This window comes from Coffea arabica, chromosome 2c (assembly GCF_036785885.1).
Source record: "Coffea arabica cultivar ET-39 chromosome 2c, Coffea Arabica ET-39 HiFi, whole genome shotgun sequence".
Lineage (NCBI taxonomy): Eukaryota > Viridiplantae > Streptophyta > Magnoliopsida > Gentianales > Rubiaceae > Coffea > Coffea arabica.
Window position 1 is genome coordinate 55,945,242 of NC_092312.1, and position 16,918 is coordinate 55,962,159.

Here is a 16,918-nt window from a genome sequence, read left to right on the forward strand (position 1 = left end):
ATCTTGGAATCTAAATGAGTTAATTGTTTCGTTATGGTAGAATCATATTATCATTTCCTCTTCATTCTATAGTATTGTGCTTTTATTCTTGTAGAAAATCACCAAGATAATAAAGACCTTTGACATGTGCTTCATTTCTAGCCTCCATGAAGACCCTCATGAATACAGTAACTAATCTAGCTGTTAAAAGAAAATATAGTATGTTGTTTAAGTACAACAAATACTTGATCTTTCACCATCATGTACTGGAAAGATACAAAAGCATTTATTACATTGATCATACATGCTTACTAGTTACTACAACAATCAAATGTTATTCAACAAAATCTATAGATGTTAAAATGATTGAAATGTGAATGTAGGGTCAAATAATTATTTGTTTGCACTTCTAGAAATTGGAAACACAGTTAGAGACATGGTTCCTTGTCTCAGCCAAGTCCAAGATGACTCAGTTGATCCATAACTAGACCAGGAGAAGCTAATATGATACTAAAACTTGAATCGCTGATTGACCTGTATTTATGATGACTAGCAGTGACTCAGTCAATATTCATCGAGCCAATGCAGTGAAACTAGAAATCGGTGATTTATTGGTGAAAATCACCGAATCAAGGTTGAGTCAAATCAGAATTGTAGACACCAAATTTTTAAGGTATTTTGTTTACTATTATTTTTATTTTTGATTAATTTCATTTGCTTTTAGTCTTTTATTTTTAAGTCATTTTTATCATTTAATTAAACTTTCATCATTTAGTCATTTAATTTTTATTTTTTTTTGTTTCGATTCTAGGGTTTTGAAAGAAAAAAAAGAAAAAGGAAAAAAAAAGAAGAAAAAATCAATCAAAGGGACAAAAATAAGACACATAAGCCTACTTTGGGGTTTGAAATCTTGGCCTTTCAAGTTAGGTTTAGTCTTTGGAGGTGCCTTTAAAATAAAGGGCCGCAAGCCAAAGAAAAAGGAGAGTGACGGCTGGGGTTCAAGGGGTTAGCTAAAAGAAGAAAGCAAAAGAAGACAGAGAGAGTGGCGGCGGACGGCTGCTAAGGGTAAGAAACAAAAGGAAAAAAGGGAAAGCTTGAGCAAGGAAAAACAGAACAAAAGCAACAACGAAGGGGCCGCGGATGAGATCGGGCAAGGAAAAATCAGAGAAAAAAGGCTTCAGGGGACAAAAACCAAAAACAAAAAAAGAAAAACAGAGAGAGCCGAGAGAATAGAGAGCCGATAAAGGAAACGGTGGAGGCTCGCGGCTGCAAAAAGCAGAGGAAAAGGAAAAACCAGAACAGTGGCGGCGGAGCTGGAAAAAAACAGAAGGAAAAATGAGAGAGCGACGGAAAAAAAAAAAAGGAAAAACGGGGAGCTGCCGTCAGGGGGCTGGGTCGGAGAGCAAAATAAGAACAAGGAAAAGGAGAGTTTCGGCCGTGGGCTTGAGAAGCAAATCAGGAAAAAAGAACAAGAAAAGAGGGGAAAAGAGGGCTTTCTGGGGGAAGGAAAAATCCGGAAAAAGAAGAAGAAGGGAAAAGGGCTCATGGCGGAGGAACCAGGTGCCAGCGGATTGAAAACGGGGAAAAGAAAGAGAAGAGGGGAAAGTGGGCGCAACAACTCCAGTGAAGCTGCTCAAGCTCAACGAAGCGGCTCCAAGCACAGCAGTTTCATGGCCAGAGCCTCTCATCAACTTCTTCTTCACCTGCTCCTTTCCCGTGGATGACTTGAGCAGTGCCAGCAGCGGGGACTTCCAACTTACCAAACCGTCACGACCTCACCGATTTCACCGTCATTGCTTGCAGAATCTTCCAAGCAAGAGTCCGATAAGTTTGTTCTTTTTTAATTTCAGTTCTTCCCAAGCTTCCAAAATGGGTCCGCCGTGGCATTATTTAGTGCAATTTGCCTGTTAATTAGCTTAAGTTTCTGAATACATGTGCTTATTTGCTAATTGGACTGAAATCTTGGGTTGCTGGTAAAATTTTGGGGCGGGTTATAGATTCGTTTGAGCAGAGATTAGCTACAATTTTGTGTGCCCATTTGGTGTTCGATGAAATGCCCAATTGACATTTCTACTTGAAAAATGACCTGTCTGCATTTTTGCGTGTGAAGAAATGAATATCCGGCAAGTCTAATGCTTGTCAAGGCAGAATGGACAATTTTTGAGGGATTTTCGTTATGCTTGTGTTCGTGCCTTTTCTGTTTTCTTTTTCTTCTTTCTCTGTTTCCTATCCCTTCCTGGGCATGAATCTGGCTTCCATCCTAGATCGGTGTGAGAGGGAGTGTTTTGGGTTTCATTGTATGATTACGAATGGTTAAAATTGTTACCGAATTTGGCATGTCTCTGTTTGCGAAGAAAGCTGAAATGGCCGCTGATGTGTTTTGATCTTCAATGGTTTAATGTTCTTGATTTGGTTATATTAGTAAAAAGGGGGTTGTGATAATAAAAGGGGATTGTATTAATCCGAATCTCAGGTTTTAATTTGGGGTTGTGCATGATTTATGCACTGAATCAGCTAACGATTGTAAAACAAAAATGATAAGAAGCTTCGAATGAATCTGCGTTATGATGTTTCATTGGGGGTCACTCCCTTCTTGTGCTGCTTGTATAATCTTAATGTTAGAGTTCAATGGTAAAAGGAGTAAGTGGGGGATTTTGTTTTCTACTAATTTGAAAGTTGATTGAGAACAAACCCAGAGGAAAGCTCGCGGATGTAAAATTGCAGAAGGTAGCATAAGAAGAGGAAAGTTTCTGTGAAGCATGAATCAATAAGTTTCTGAATTTGTGCAATCGACCCCAGACCTTTGGTGAAATCACATTCAAGCCCACATAACTTCCAGATCTTGTTCAATTAAGTCATGATTTAATCGTAAATTGACCCCTGGATGTTGCCTTTCTTTAATTTCGACCCCAAAGTCTTCAGGATTCTTCCAATCAAGTCCCTATTTTGTTGTGATTGAACCCCAAGTTCCCTCCTTATTCTGCTGTGGCCCAAAATCTGGAAATTGAACTAATTTTGCCCTTTTAAGTTTAACCTTCTGTTTGCACATTTTATGTGACTTTTTGGATAGATTAATTCTTGATTTTAGATCATAATTGTGGCTTAATATTTTTTGTTAATTTGTTTATGTTATTGGGTTTAGTATTATGGTTTAGGCTTTTTTTTTGGGTAATTATATTTGATTGGGCTTGTAATAAGTGGATTTAGTTTATTTTTCTTTTGGGTTTTCGTTTGGGCCAGAGAGCTAAGGCCCATCTGTTTGGTTGGCTGTTTTTAGGCCAAAATCATACACTAGCCCGCTCTTTTGCCTTGGACTTTTGTTTGGTTTTGGGGGAGCTTTAGCCCAAGAAAATGGAAATAGCCCAATGGCCTGTTTTGCCAAGAAGCCTGATAACGAAATTTCATTCCAGTCCCCTGACTTTCGAGTGTTTCACTATGGCCCGAACAACTTGTAACTTCCTTCAATTGAGTCCCTAATTTAATTGCAAATGGGTCCCCAAACTTTATTTTCCTTTAATTTTGACCCCAAAACTTGGTTAATTTTGGCAATCAAGTCCTTTTTTTTTTCTTTTGACTTCTTATAATGTGAGTTGTTTATATGATTTAAGTGATTCAATTTCACAATTCATTTTTATCTTTTATGATTATTTGTTAATTAAAGTGATGCCTTGACCTTTTCTTTGTATTTTGGAGGGTAAATAAGTGACTTTACTCCGTTAGAGCCCCAACTCAAGGGAGGTACACTCTATCCCCTTATTCTTTACATTATTTGACCATATGTGCCCTATGTGATGTTACGTGCTTAACTGCATGCTTCTTAAATGTTTTATTATTTATTGATTGATTTATTTATTTCATTTATTTATTTATTCGCTTTATTGGCTTTAGTTTGTATATTTATTTTTAGTTCAATTTTGATCATTTGAAAGGAACTTGAATGCCAAATTTGTAATAGTTAGATATTTATTCTGATTATTCATTTTTCCCCCGTTAGATTGTAGTAGGCTTCCCCCCGAATGTAATAGTTAGGGCTTTATTTGCTTTATTTGCCTTGTGTGTTTTGCATGTCTATGTGCTATGTGTTTAATTGCTTTATTAGGCTTTTGCATTTAGTCGAGCATGCTAAGTGTTACGTGCTACGTGTTTATAGGTGATTGGCATGTCTACTTGCTTTCTATAGTCATAGATGAATGTGATGGATGAATGCGTCACCGTGGTTAGTCCAACGCTGGCCATGGTCTTTTTCCTCGAGCTCTCGCAAGTCCAATGCTTGTGAGAGAATTCTAGGAAAGGGCTAGTCCAATGCTAGACCCAATAGGCCGTCCCCTCTCGTTAGTACATACTTGCATGTTTCACTACATTTCATACATTTTTCTTAGTTTTCTAGCATTTGGCATGCTCCTCCAATCCTTTCCCCTTCATTTTATGTTTTTGCATCCTCATGCTAGTTATAGGGTACATTTGCTTGAGAGTCCCCTTTCGATAAGGGAAACGAGCGAGTGTGGCTACAAAATAGCCTTAGCACGCTAGTTCTTCCTTCTAATCAAAGGGAAAATTAAAGTCGTGAAATTAGGAGTCATTCCCGTACCCGACTTGATGCATTCCTCTAGGTTCATGCATATCACTTTTTCATTTTTTATCTACATTTCCCACTACTTATATTTTTCGCAATCCACATGCCATGTTCACACACTTTCCCTCTCACTTATTTATTTTCTATCTCACAAATTGCATCCAATTGCACTTATATGCATTTACTACTATGGTAGCATATTTTCATCCACTTGCACACAAGCACCTTCATTTTCTTACATTTGCACACATTGCACTTTTTCTTACATTTGCACACTCGCACTTACATTTGTATTTCTATCTTATTTTGCATTCCTCTTACATTTTTCTCACTTGCACTCATATTTGGGTCTTCATTTGCATTACCCGTGACCTCTATGAGCGTTTTTCTTATTGGCCATCACAACTCATGTGATTGGGACCAAAAACCTCATACGAGACATTTTAGCTTTAGGATTGCATTTTTCACATCCAACATGCAACGCATATTTTGGGTAGAAGAATTAGGAAAAGTGGGGCTAAGTCACGAAACTAGCTTTGGCTAGGGTAGGGGAGTGCCTTAGGCTTTGCCTTTGCCTTCTCCCTTATCAAATGTGACCCCCGATCCCTTTCTTTGGTTATGTAGACCTAAAAGTTCTTTAAAAAAGGGTTTGTTTTTTTTTCTTTCCAAAAATCACTTTTTGGGTGACTTGGTACACCCTAACTCTATACCAAGTGGCCACTCCATTTTCCATTCAAAAACCCTTTTTGAACTTTGTTTGGTCAAACCGTCGCATTTCACAAATCCCACGGCCTTTTATTTTCACTTTCACACATGGTCACATACATATCCTACACACTACTTTTACACCATTCAAAAAGTGGGGCGCGACAAGAATCATAGATCAAACTCTTTGGAACCAAAAAAACACCAAAAGATTGTAGCATTCAATGAATTATCCCTACTAATATATATTTAGAAAAGGAACGAAAAGCAAATTCATAGCTATACACTCACTTTATGAAAAGTTAATTGTGAAAATACCTATGTTTCTATAATTGATAGTATTTGCCAACAAAAATTCCTGTCAATCAATTCCATCATCCAAACTTCTAGTAAAGGTGCTGAAACTGATTACATAAACTCAGAAGAAGCTAAAATTCTAAAATTCATCTCGACTTGAGGTGTCTCTGTATTTATTAGAAAAAAAAGGAGAGTTTTTCCTTTGTTGTCTCAATAACAGAGGAAAGGTGAAAAGTAAAATGGAGGGTCTTAAGGAAAGAAAGAGGAAAAATTGGGTGGAGTAGTTGAGTGGGGAGATAAGTGCAGAGTGCATCTGTAACAAAAAATAGAGAAGAAGCATAGGCTAAAATGATGAAGTTTTTCTTTACCTTTTTGCTTCTTAAAGTTGCATGGGTCAAAAATAGAGAAAAGAGGAAAAAAATAGAATGATGGGCTTTGAGATTCAAATAAGAGCAAATAACATTGAAAAATAAACAAATTTTTATTACCAAGACTTGGCCCAATCTAAAGGTGTAATGATCCATATTTTTTGCTAAAACCATTTGGAGATTTTAGTATCACATCCATGTACATTTCCAAGGCTAAAAGGTGTGTCTGTTTATTTTTGCTAATTTCTTCATTTTGACTTCTCAAAGTTTTAAGGTTTTAGTTTTAGTGCAACCTCAAAATAAATTTGATGCTAAAATAATTTATTTCTAATTGTTAATGATTTTATTTATAACTAATTAATTGGGTGGAGTAGCCTTTAAATTCATTTCTAATTATGCTTTTTCAGTTCTAATTTGATGGAATTCTTATTGTGTTATACAACACAAAAGGGCAATCAATCACATCCATCTCATCCACAAACACATTCATTTATGCAAACCAAAATTCATTACATCCACACAGTCATCATTCAAAATACTTACATATCGATCAAAAAGTACGAAAAGAAACATAAACATAAGCATAACCAAATGTTGAATTCATCTACATATCCATTGTTGAACACCACAAACACATAAAAGAAACAAACAGAATGCAAATGTCCTAAATGGTGAGCTATGTGGATCCAGGTGTTCTTCGAGAGAGCTGATATTGGGAGAGGTCCTCCTCATCAGTTTCTTCATCATCTTCAGCAGCCTCTTCAATTGGTGCCTTGCCTTTGACTGATGTGGAAGGGCCATGAGGAGTCACAGGAGTTGATGAGTTCGGATCTGGAATTGATGAACTTGGATCAATGGTGCGAGGCTCTTTGCCATGTGAACCTTCCTCAACTACAGGTGGGGGAAAAAGAAGATTCTTTTTGTCTAGGTAGGCTGTTTGATGCTCAGAGGACATGGTGAGCATTAGACCATGTTCCAGAAGAAGAACATGTTGTTTGAGTTCACGAAGGAGCTCAATCACTTCATCATTGGAGGAGGAAGATGCCTTAGTGGCAGACTTCCTAGGATGAATGGGAATGAGTGTGACAAATGAAGGATCATGTGCAGCCTTAGACCTATGTTCACTAGATGATACCCCCTTATAAGCCCATAGATTATCCTTAAAGACAAGATTTTTCCTTTCAAAATATCCTTTGGTAAAGGCATAAGAAGATGCTTCTTTGGGACAAACACCCAGAATTGGAACTTTGTAAAACTCAAAAATCTTTTGAAGAAACTTTCCATAAGATAATTTTCTGCGAGAATCAGTGGCATAGCGAAGTAAAAACTTGCACATGACAAAACCAAAATCAATACGAATTTTTTCTCGAAAACAGTAAAAGAGATACAACTCCATTTTGTTTGCATCAGTTCTATGACCATCAGTAGGCACAAGCAGGTTTGAAATGATTGAAAAGGCAATTAGATTCACAGGGGCAAGATCATTCAGTTTAGCATCAGCAAGGGAGGAAAAACTTCTTTTAAAATAAGTCAACATTTTAGCCCCATCAAAATGATTATCAGCAGTAGGATGCTCTTCATAGGAAAAGAAATTTACAATTTTATCCTTGCAACCACGTTCAATGGTAGTATTTAAAATGGAATTTACAGTTTCAGAATCAAAGACTAAGTCTACCCCATTAACCCTGGACATGATCTCAATTTGGTCAGTGCCTTTCCTAAGATTAGCAAAGAATTGATACAGCATTTCAGGGTAATAAACATTGGGCATAGAAATGAGATGTGACCATTTCTGGAAAGCAAATAGACTCAGAATGGATTCTAAACCTATGTGACGAAATTCAGAAGAATTTATAGTGCGTTGAGGGATGACACCTTTCTGGGATATCCAGGAATGTCTGTCTTTTGCAGCATCATCAAAAAATGGAGGGAGAGTAGTTGATGTAGACACCAAATTTTTGGTGTAATTTCTTTTACTTTTTTTCTCATTTGTCGTGGTTGCTTTTTAGTTTTTTAGTTCCTAGTTTTTATTTTATTTTTAAGTTTTAGCGTAGAAAAATCATGAAAAAGAAAAAAAGGAAAAAATCATGAAAAAAGAAAAAAAAAAGGAAAATTGTTCACAAAAATACGTTCAAATTCAATTTTTTTGGCATTTTGGTTTATTTTTGTTAATTTATTTTGAAAAAAAGAAAAAAGGAAGGAAAAAAGAAAATTGATGAAAAATGGAAAAATGAAAGAAAAAGATTGAAAATGGTAACTTTGTTATTTTTTTAGTTTGTTTATTTTGATTAAAATTGTTGTTTTATTATTATTTAGTTTTACTATTATTTTTGTTAAATTATTAAGTTGAAAAAAAAAGAAAGAGAAAAAAAAACAAACCAAAAAAAAAAAAAAAACAACAACAACAACAGTCGCGGCATGCAAGCTGTATTTTTTGCAGCTTTGCAAGGAAGGACTCGGGGAGCCCTTAGCTGCAATATGGAGAGGATGGCTGAGTTGTTTTAGGGCTAGAGGGCTAGTATAAATAGTAAGAGAGAAGGGAGCCGCAAGGGAAGAGGGTTTTTGGGAGCCGCAAGAAAGAGAAACAACGGCTGAAAGCTAGAAAGAGAGAGGGGAGGTGATAGCTGAGGAAAGGGAAGGGAAACAAAAAACGCTGGAGTCTTGAGGGAGAGGACCCAAGAGAGAGTTGACGGCTAGAAAATCCAGAGAGAAAGTTGAGCAGGGAGAGTGACGGAGAGGTTGACGGCTGAGAGAGTTTTGGGAGGCATCAAGCAAACAACAACGGCTAAGAGGAAAGAATCAAAGGAGGGGAAGTGACGGTCACAAATCTGGGAGGAAGAATATCATTACTCTCGCTGCTATCGTTCTACCGCCGCTAACTTCATCACCTCAGTTCCTCCTCGCTACCGCTGCCGGCCAAACATTATTACCAGCAGCAGACTTGGTAACAAATCCGGGATTAGTTGGGGTAATTTCTGAGCTGTTTTTTTTCTAATATATAAGGTCATATATAGCAGATTTTCACCATATTGATCGCCGCATCTTCTTGCCGTGTTGCTGTGTTGCCTGACTTAAAGCTTCTACTATATTTGCATAGGATTAAAACGATGGGTTGTGTTCAGGTTCTGGGCTTCATGATCTTGTGTCCGTTCAAGTTTTGATGTTTTGTTATTGATGTAGTTAGTTGATAATAAAACTCAGTCATTGGTAGGGGTTCATGACCGTCCCTTGGTTTCATTTTGTGTACGAATCTGAAATAGGTAGCCGAGCCATTTGCATGAAAAGTTCCCAAGAAGATTGCATCAGTTCCTGTTATGTTTTTGCTTGTTTGGTGTTAAAAGTTTTGGGCCTTATGGTTTCATTTCACATTATGATTTTGATTAGCATTTTCTGTTTCGAACAAAGCTGTGTTTTTGGGGCCTAAATCTGTATTTGAAGAATGCATCGGCAACAGGTTTCTTTTTTTTCGGCTGCAGAAATTTGTTCCTTGGTTGTTGCAGACATTTGTTCATTCGTAATTTGCATGCAAAATCAAGAACTTTTGTCCAGAGTATGCTAACTAAATGGGTGGAGATTTTCATTGGTTTGAGTTGATAAACCCGTGAGCTTGGTGCAATTTATTTTGATGTGAAGTGCACATGAGTTGGAGCATGTGAAAATTGCAGCCAAAAATTGCAGTAAACCTTTCTTTTTTATTTGTTTGGATGCCAAATTTGTGGGTTGAGTCACTTAGATTAAATTTTTGGATGCTGAATTGTTCTTGGATGCTGAATCTGCATACGAAGTTGGCTGGAACATAAGTTTGGCTCCACTTTCGGTTGCCGACTGTTTGCTGGAAATTTCTCCAGCATTAATGCAGTTTCCCTTCTATGTCCTTGTTTGTTTGAACATTGAAACTGTGTGTTATGTGGCTTAGTTAAGCCTTTGGATGTTTGGTTGAGAGAACTTGATCAAATTTGGTACATTTGGAGTATAAAAATCTAAGTTTGAAGATGACAATGCAGCCGGCATTCATTTTGGTGTTTGCAGAAACAAGTTTCTCACGTAACTGCATGATTATTGCATGGAATTAATTTCTGGATTGCCTCTTAACCCCCTCAAGTTTCACCTTATGTATTTTGACCTACAAAATTGAGAAAACTAATCAATTGGGTCCCTGTGATTTTTGCAGCAATGCACTAGGGCCCAATCACATTCCATGTTCTTGCAATTAGGTCCTAAGATATTTGCATTTGAGCTATTTCTCCATTTTTTCTTTGCCTTTGGACCTTTGAAGTTCCTAAAAGTGTTTGATTAAGCCTGAATGTTTGGCTAGTGTTCGCATTTGAGTCTTTGGTAGCATTAATGTTTCAATTCAATTGCTTACTTGCCTTCATTGGTTATCATGTTTTGCTAAGGTGATTCTTAATGCATGGATTGTGAAACTTGGTGTCTAAATGAGTATGTGGTTGCCTATTTTCTTGAATTTTCTGAAATAAATTGGTTACTTGACCATGTCTTGCTCATTGGACCTGTAAAGTTCCTAAAAGTGTTTGATTGAGCTTGAATGCTTGGTTAGCCTTCGCAATTGAGTCCTTGGTAGCCTCAACTTTGCAATTCGATTGCTCGTTTGCTTTCATTTGTTTAGGTGGTACTTAATGCATGAATTTGTGAACTTTATGATCAAATGAGCTTGTGTTCACCTAATTTCTTGAATTTTCTGAAATAAATGGGCTTTGGCCCTTTTCTTGCTCTTTGACTTTCAAAGTTTCTAAAATGTTTCAATTGGCTTTGAATGGTTGATAAATGCTTGCAATTGGGTCTTTGGTGGATCCCTTTATTGGAAATTATGTATAGTTTGATTTCATTTAAATTGCAATTAAGAGAGTTTTGGTGACTTTGTTATACTTTACTATTTGAGGTACCGTGACCTTTTTATTGTTTTGAAGCCATTTTTCTTTCATTTGGACATCGTTCAAAGGGGGCGGTATAATTTCTTTTCTCCCTTTTTGTGTCTCTCCTATGTGACTCAACGTGCTAAGTGAATTGCATGTCTACTTTGTTTTCCTAGCTTTTCTTTAATTCCTTTTACTTATGTCATTTACTTTTTGTTTTCATTAAGTTATTCTTTTAATGGGGTATGTGTACACCTCTTGGCTTGTAATAGATAGGGTTGTGGCGAGCAATTTGGTCCATTTTCCCCTTCCCCTTTTGTTTTAGTTAGTGAATGTAATAGGTTCATTAGCTTGGTTGCATGCCTACGTGTTAAGTGTTACTCGTTTTATTAGGCTCTTGCATCTAGTCGAGCATGCTAAATGTTACGTGCTACGTGTTTATAAGTGTTTGGCATGTCTACTCGCTTTCCATAACTTGAATGAATGTGATGGATGAATGTACGTTTCCACTAGTCCAACGCTAGTCGGAATTCATAGAATGGGCTAGTCCAACGCTAGACCCTTAGTGATTTCCCCTCGTTAGTACATGTTTGCATGTTCATTACATGTCATGCATTCTTTTAGTTTTTCTATCATTTGGCATGTCCCTCTAATCCCCTTTCCCCTCACTTTAGGTCTTGCATCTCATGCTAGTTAGGGTACATTTGCCTGAAGAGTCCCCTTCTGATAAGGGAAACGAGCGAGTGTGGCTACTCGATAGCCTTAGCACGCTAGTTTTGCCTTCTAATCAAAGGGAAAATCGAAGTCGAAAAAGTTAGGAGTCATTCCCATACCCGACCTGATGCATTCCTTTAGGTTCATTCATTCTCAATTTTTCACTTACTCACTTTTTCAATTCACATTTCCTCATTACTTTTCCTTTCCTTATTGTTCAATTTTGGTTTCTACTTCACAAAATTGCACTTAATTACGATCTATATACACTTATCACTATATTTCATACACTTGCACACAAACACTTGGATTTCCATATAATTGCACACATGCACCTTTTTATACACTTGCACACTTGCACTTGAATCATCATATCGAGAACGAGGATAGAGCTCAAACCCTAATCCCGGAAACCCCAACCCTAATCCCTAATCCCGGTAACCCCGGTAACCATATCGAGAGCGAGGATAGAGCTCTCGAACGTTTTCAAAAGTTTTTCCAGCCAAAGTTTGTTGGGGGACCCGATCCGGACGTTGCTGAGAGATGGCTTGAAAAGATGGTTGACATATTTGCAGCCCTACACTACCCCGATGAACAGCAGGTGACTTTCGCCGTGTTTCAACTTGAGGGAGCGGTCCGTTCCTGGTGGAACGTAATTAGACAGAAATGGGAGCGGGAGCAGACGCCTAGGACTTGGGTGAATTTCATCCGAGAATTTAATGCCAAGTTTTTCCCTCCTCTAGTCCAGGAGAGGAAGGAGGACGAGTTCATTAGGCTCCGCCAAGGGGCTCAAACTGTGGCGGAATATGAAAGTCAATTTACCCGCTTATCCAAGTTTGCGCCTGAGTTGATCTTGACCGAGCAACGAAGAATATGGCGATTTGTCCAGGGCCTGAACGTAGAAATCCAAAAGGACCTCGCGGCAGCCCAAATTAACGCCTTCAGTGAAGCAGTGGAAAAGGCACAACGGGTAGAGAATGCTAGGCTCCAGGTGAAAAACTTTCAGGCGAAAAAGAGAGGATTTCCTGGAAACAATTCGGGACAGGAGGATGAAAATATCCCTCCCAAATTTGGGCGGGGAACGGGAGGAGTGAGGATGCCGGAAATGTCACCAGAGAGGCCGTTAAGAGGAGGCTCAGCTTCTGCAGCACGCGGACCCTGCGGGTATTGCGGAAAATTAAACCACTCGGAGGACAATTGCTGGAGGAAAGAAGGAAAATGCTTGCTCTGTGGGAGTGCCGAACATCAAATTGCTAACTGTCCAGCTCGCCTGCGCGAGCGGCAAGGGACTCTGCCACCAACCACGACCCACCCTGACCAGTCGAAGGGGGACAAGGATGGATCAAAAGTGTCCTCTCGGGTGTACTCTTTAGAACAACATCAAGTTTTTGACCCATTAGAGGACGTGGAAGGTAAGAATTTACTGAACCTGGCCAGTGAAGGGGCACAGATCTGTTAGCGAAGTATACAGCTCAATTTAATCCCGGAGTAGTCAATGATAAGGAATTTCGAGGACGAAATTCTTTTAAGGGGGAGAGAGTGTGAGAACCCGTAAAAACCCTAATCATTTTCCTAGGATTTTAGTTCCCTTAATTGCATAATTTTTGCATTTCTGGCTTAGAAATATTATCTGGGTGGATTTTATGAGCAGTTATAGTTTTTAGATGATTTTTCTAGCATTGGTGAGTTTTTAGAAAATTAAGAATATATATTGGACGTGGGACCCACTAGTGCGAAAAGTTCGGAAAAATTCGGCCAATTAGGTTAAATTCCGGATACTGTGTAAAATTTATCGGGTGTTAATAGATAAGTAGAATGTGTGAAGTGATTGATGTGAGAGGGAAAAAGAAAGATAAGAATGCATTAATGAGTGTGACAAGTGTCACAATATGATTGGTTGGACTTTATGGTTTACTATTCACATTTTTGACTTTTGACCAAAATTAGTTAATATCTCCAAAAATTCACAAAATTCACCATTTTCTTCCTTGTGTTGGCCGGCCCTCTCTCTCTCAAAGAAGAAGGAAATTTTCCAACTTTCAAGCTTCCATAAGCTTCAATCTTCCATAAACAAAAGCTTAGATTAGATTTCACTCCATAAAATCCTATCTTCTAGTGCTAGTAAGGGTTGTAGTGAAGTTTGTTTGAAGAGCTAAGTGTCCAACACCTCTCTACATCTCTTGTTTCTTGGTAAGTTATGCTTGAACACCCTACTACATCTAATGATGGTATTATTGTGCTTAGAAGTGGCTTGAGTGTTGGAATATGTGATTTATCTCTTGATTTGGCTTGTTTTGGTGAAGTTTTTATTTTATTGGGAATTTTTCTGGTTTAATATGAAATGAATGTTGTGGCTATCTTTGATGATTGGCAATGGACTATAATGGCTCTAGTAGGTATGTTTGATAAGTATTTGCAATCAATTTTGGATTTGGTGTGAAAATTGAAAAGTTAGGGTTCATAAAACCCCAATTCTGTCCGGTTTTAGATCATAGGGTTAGAGGCCGAATTAGACTTTGGTCAAAACATTAAAGTTGTAGGTATTGATGTGTTTGAGGTGCCTGTAAAATTTCAGGTCATTTGGATTAGTGTAGAGTGAGATATGACGAAATTACTGTAGCTGTTCTGCTTTGATCAGAATGCAAAAACTGCGATAGTAATTGGCCATTTTGACTGGAATTGGTTTGGATTTTGGAGTTGGTGTCTTCTGATGCAATGTAGCTGGATGTCTTAGCTAACTTATGCCTTTGGAATTTCGGCATTTGGACTTGTAGGGACTGAGATATACCGATTACAGTTTTCTGCGTTTTGCAAACCTGTTTTGGTAATTCTGGTTTAGTATTTGGCACATTTGACCTAGTTGTGCCAGGAACTGGATTGAGTGACCTTCTACATTGTTGTAGCCCTGTCCCATAGCTTTGAAACGGTGGGTCTTACACCCCCATCCGATAATTGTAGTGAGAGTTGTGCCATTACCGCATTATGACGTCAAAACCGGTTTTCTTATCAAGGCCTAAGTTAAAGCCCTTTTCCTAATTTCTGGTTTCCTATGATGCTTATATATGTTTGCAAAACCCTATTGGGGTTGTGATTGGCATTGTTTTGTGACTCGCTATCGAGTCTCATTGCATTTGTTTACGTGTTCTAGGGCGTGACGGTGGTTCACGACATTCTCCTGACGGAAGTGTATGAAATAGCACTTAATTGATTGGTGAGTATACTACTCACTTAAATGTTATTATGTGGCTTTGCTAAATGTATATGTGATGCCTTGAAGGCTTACTTGGATATTGGAATTGATTAAGGTGAGGGTGTACTTGACCGCCCTCACCCCTTTTGATAGTATCACTGATTGTCCACTGTTTCACTGTCTTACTGAACTTGATATATGAGTTATTGCATTCCATTTTATGGAAACTGATTTGGTGTTGTTTGGACGATGTCCAACGACCTTACTGTATTACTGAGCTCAACCCCGTTTGGTAGTCAATTGGATCGAGCCGGCGAGGGTTTGGTAATGAAGATTGAATTGCCACGGGAACTGTACTGGGGAACCTTGTGGTATTGAGACCCTTGGTTCCGGTATACTCGAGTATTACTCAAAATGACTGAATGGAGTGCGGGCCCGGTTGGGGTATGATGGATGGAAGGATTGGAAGTAAAGGGTGGTCTACAGATCGGTACCTTTAACATTGACGGAGAGTCAATGAGGTTGGATCAAGATTGCAAGCGTGGAAATGGGCTCTTGAGAGCCGACCGTATCCTTTTACCGTTTTGCTCCATTGCTTATTTCTGTACTTTAAGTGATTGGTTATGCTATATGCTATTGGTTGCTATTGTAGTAGTATACCACTGGGCTTTAGCTCATTCCGTGTTATTTGTTTTTCTTACAGGGATATAATTACTTTTGGGAATGGATTGGATAGTTAATTGCCAAGTTGAGCTTGTAAATGTCTTTTGTATAGCTCTCGAAATGAAACCCTAATGTGTATCGGGTTCATTTCCTTTTGATAGGCAAACCGAATATGTACTTCCATGATGAATGGTTTTGGCCTGCCACTATGGTTGTAAATGTTGAAATTTAATGTATATTTATGTTTGGATGATGTTTGGTTGGATTTCGGAGTGACACGACTTTCAAACGGAAAAGGAAAAAAAATTTGGCGAAGATGAACAGTGCCGAATCCGGCCAGGAATCCGGCCAGAATCTTGGCCGGATTGCCGGGTGGATTGAGTGGGATTTTGGAAAATTTTTTGAATGCTCTCGGCCTTGTATCCGGCCGAGAATCCGGCCGGAAGTCCGGCCAGATTCCGGCCGGATTCTGACGTGCCCTGCACTATTCATTCCGGCTTCGATTTTCATTTTTTTATTTAGTGATTTTGACTTGTTCGCGCGCTTTGGTATGTTTCGGAACGTAACAGAACGACGTAAACTATACCGTTAGTCCTGGCGAGAGCTGGGCAGGCAGTCCGCTAACCCCTTTGGTTCGCCTTAGGGGAAGGTGGGGCTGTTACACTTCCCCTTTGTCAAATGTGACTCCCGAACCTTTTTTCTTGGTTTACATGGATTAGGAGTCGTTTAAAAGGGGTTTCTTATTAATTTTTTCTCATTTTTCTTAAAAAATTCATTTTTTAGGTGACTTGGTACACCTTAACTCATTACCAAGTGGCGACTCCGTTCTTAATTTCAAAAACCCTTTTTAAACTATAATTTTGGGTCAAATCGTCGCATTTTCAAAACCCCATTTAGACCCATTTTTTCTTTTAAATCACAATTTATTTTCCAATCACAAATTGAATCCAAAAATACATTTTTTAAACCATTTATTTATTTATCAAAAAATGGGGCGCGACAGTTGATTTTGGAGGCGGTTGAGTTGAGGTTCCCTGTCCAGATTCAGGCAGAGGGGTGGGTTGTGGTGTAGGCCGTGACATTTGACCCTTCACAGCTCCTCTCTTGAAACGTTTGGATGTCCGTTTGACCGTAGGAAGATCATCATCCTCATCCCTAAGTGGATGCTTGCGTCCGGCAGTAACCTTTCCTCCTCTTAGATTCACCATTGTGCGAAATGTGTGGAATGAAGGATGCAAATGATGCACACAGTAGTAAGGAAGTGAAATACACAGAAATTTTGGGACAAAAAGGCCTTGAACAAGATTTGACAGAGCGGTTATGAAAGAGTAGGGTTTTGAGGGAAATTTGGGAATTTGTGAAATGTTATGCGATTCGGTGAAATGATCAGGAGAAATGAATCGCAATCGATCAGGAAAAGTTTTGTTTGAGTGAATTTGGGAATGAGAGCTTCAAAATGGTATGAATTAGAGAGTGAGAGATGAGAGAGTTTTCGTCCGAGAGGAAATAGAAAAAGAAGAGTTTGAAGCAAATGAGGAAGAAAGTTACTTTTAAA

The 16,918-nt window shown here is 38.4% G+C and overlaps 1 protein-coding gene and 1 long non-coding RNA gene across 2 annotated transcripts; both read left to right on the plus strand.

Annotated features, from left to right (window-relative positions):
• The first annotated feature begins 975 nt into the window (after nucleotides 1-975).
• Nucleotides 976-7,226, plus strand: LOC140035355 (uncharacterized). Its single transcript, XR_011839491.1, has 2 exons — nucleotides 976-3,717; nucleotides 6,613-7,226. It is a non-coding gene; the product is annotated as an uncharacterized lncRNA (long non-coding RNA).
• Nucleotides 7,227-8,293: 1,067 nt separating this feature from the next.
• On the plus strand, nucleotides 8,294-15,599 carry LOC140035356 (uncharacterized). The gene is made up of 2 exons (XM_072076005.1): nucleotides 8,294-14,721; nucleotides 15,404-15,599. Exon 1 carries the CDS (start codon nucleotides 12,067-12,069, stop codon nucleotides 12,967-12,969), a length of 903 nt encoding a protein of 300 aa, XP_071932106.1. The 5' UTR covers nucleotides 8,294-12,066; the 3' UTR covers nucleotides 12,970-14,721; nucleotides 15,404-15,599.
• Nucleotides 15,600-16,918: the final 1,319 nt, after the last annotated feature.

Coding starts and splice junctions, on each gene's coding strand:
- LOC140035356 (XM_072076005.1), top strand. CDS start 12,067: ATGGTTGACATATTTGCAGCCCTACACTACCCCGATGAACAGCAGGTG.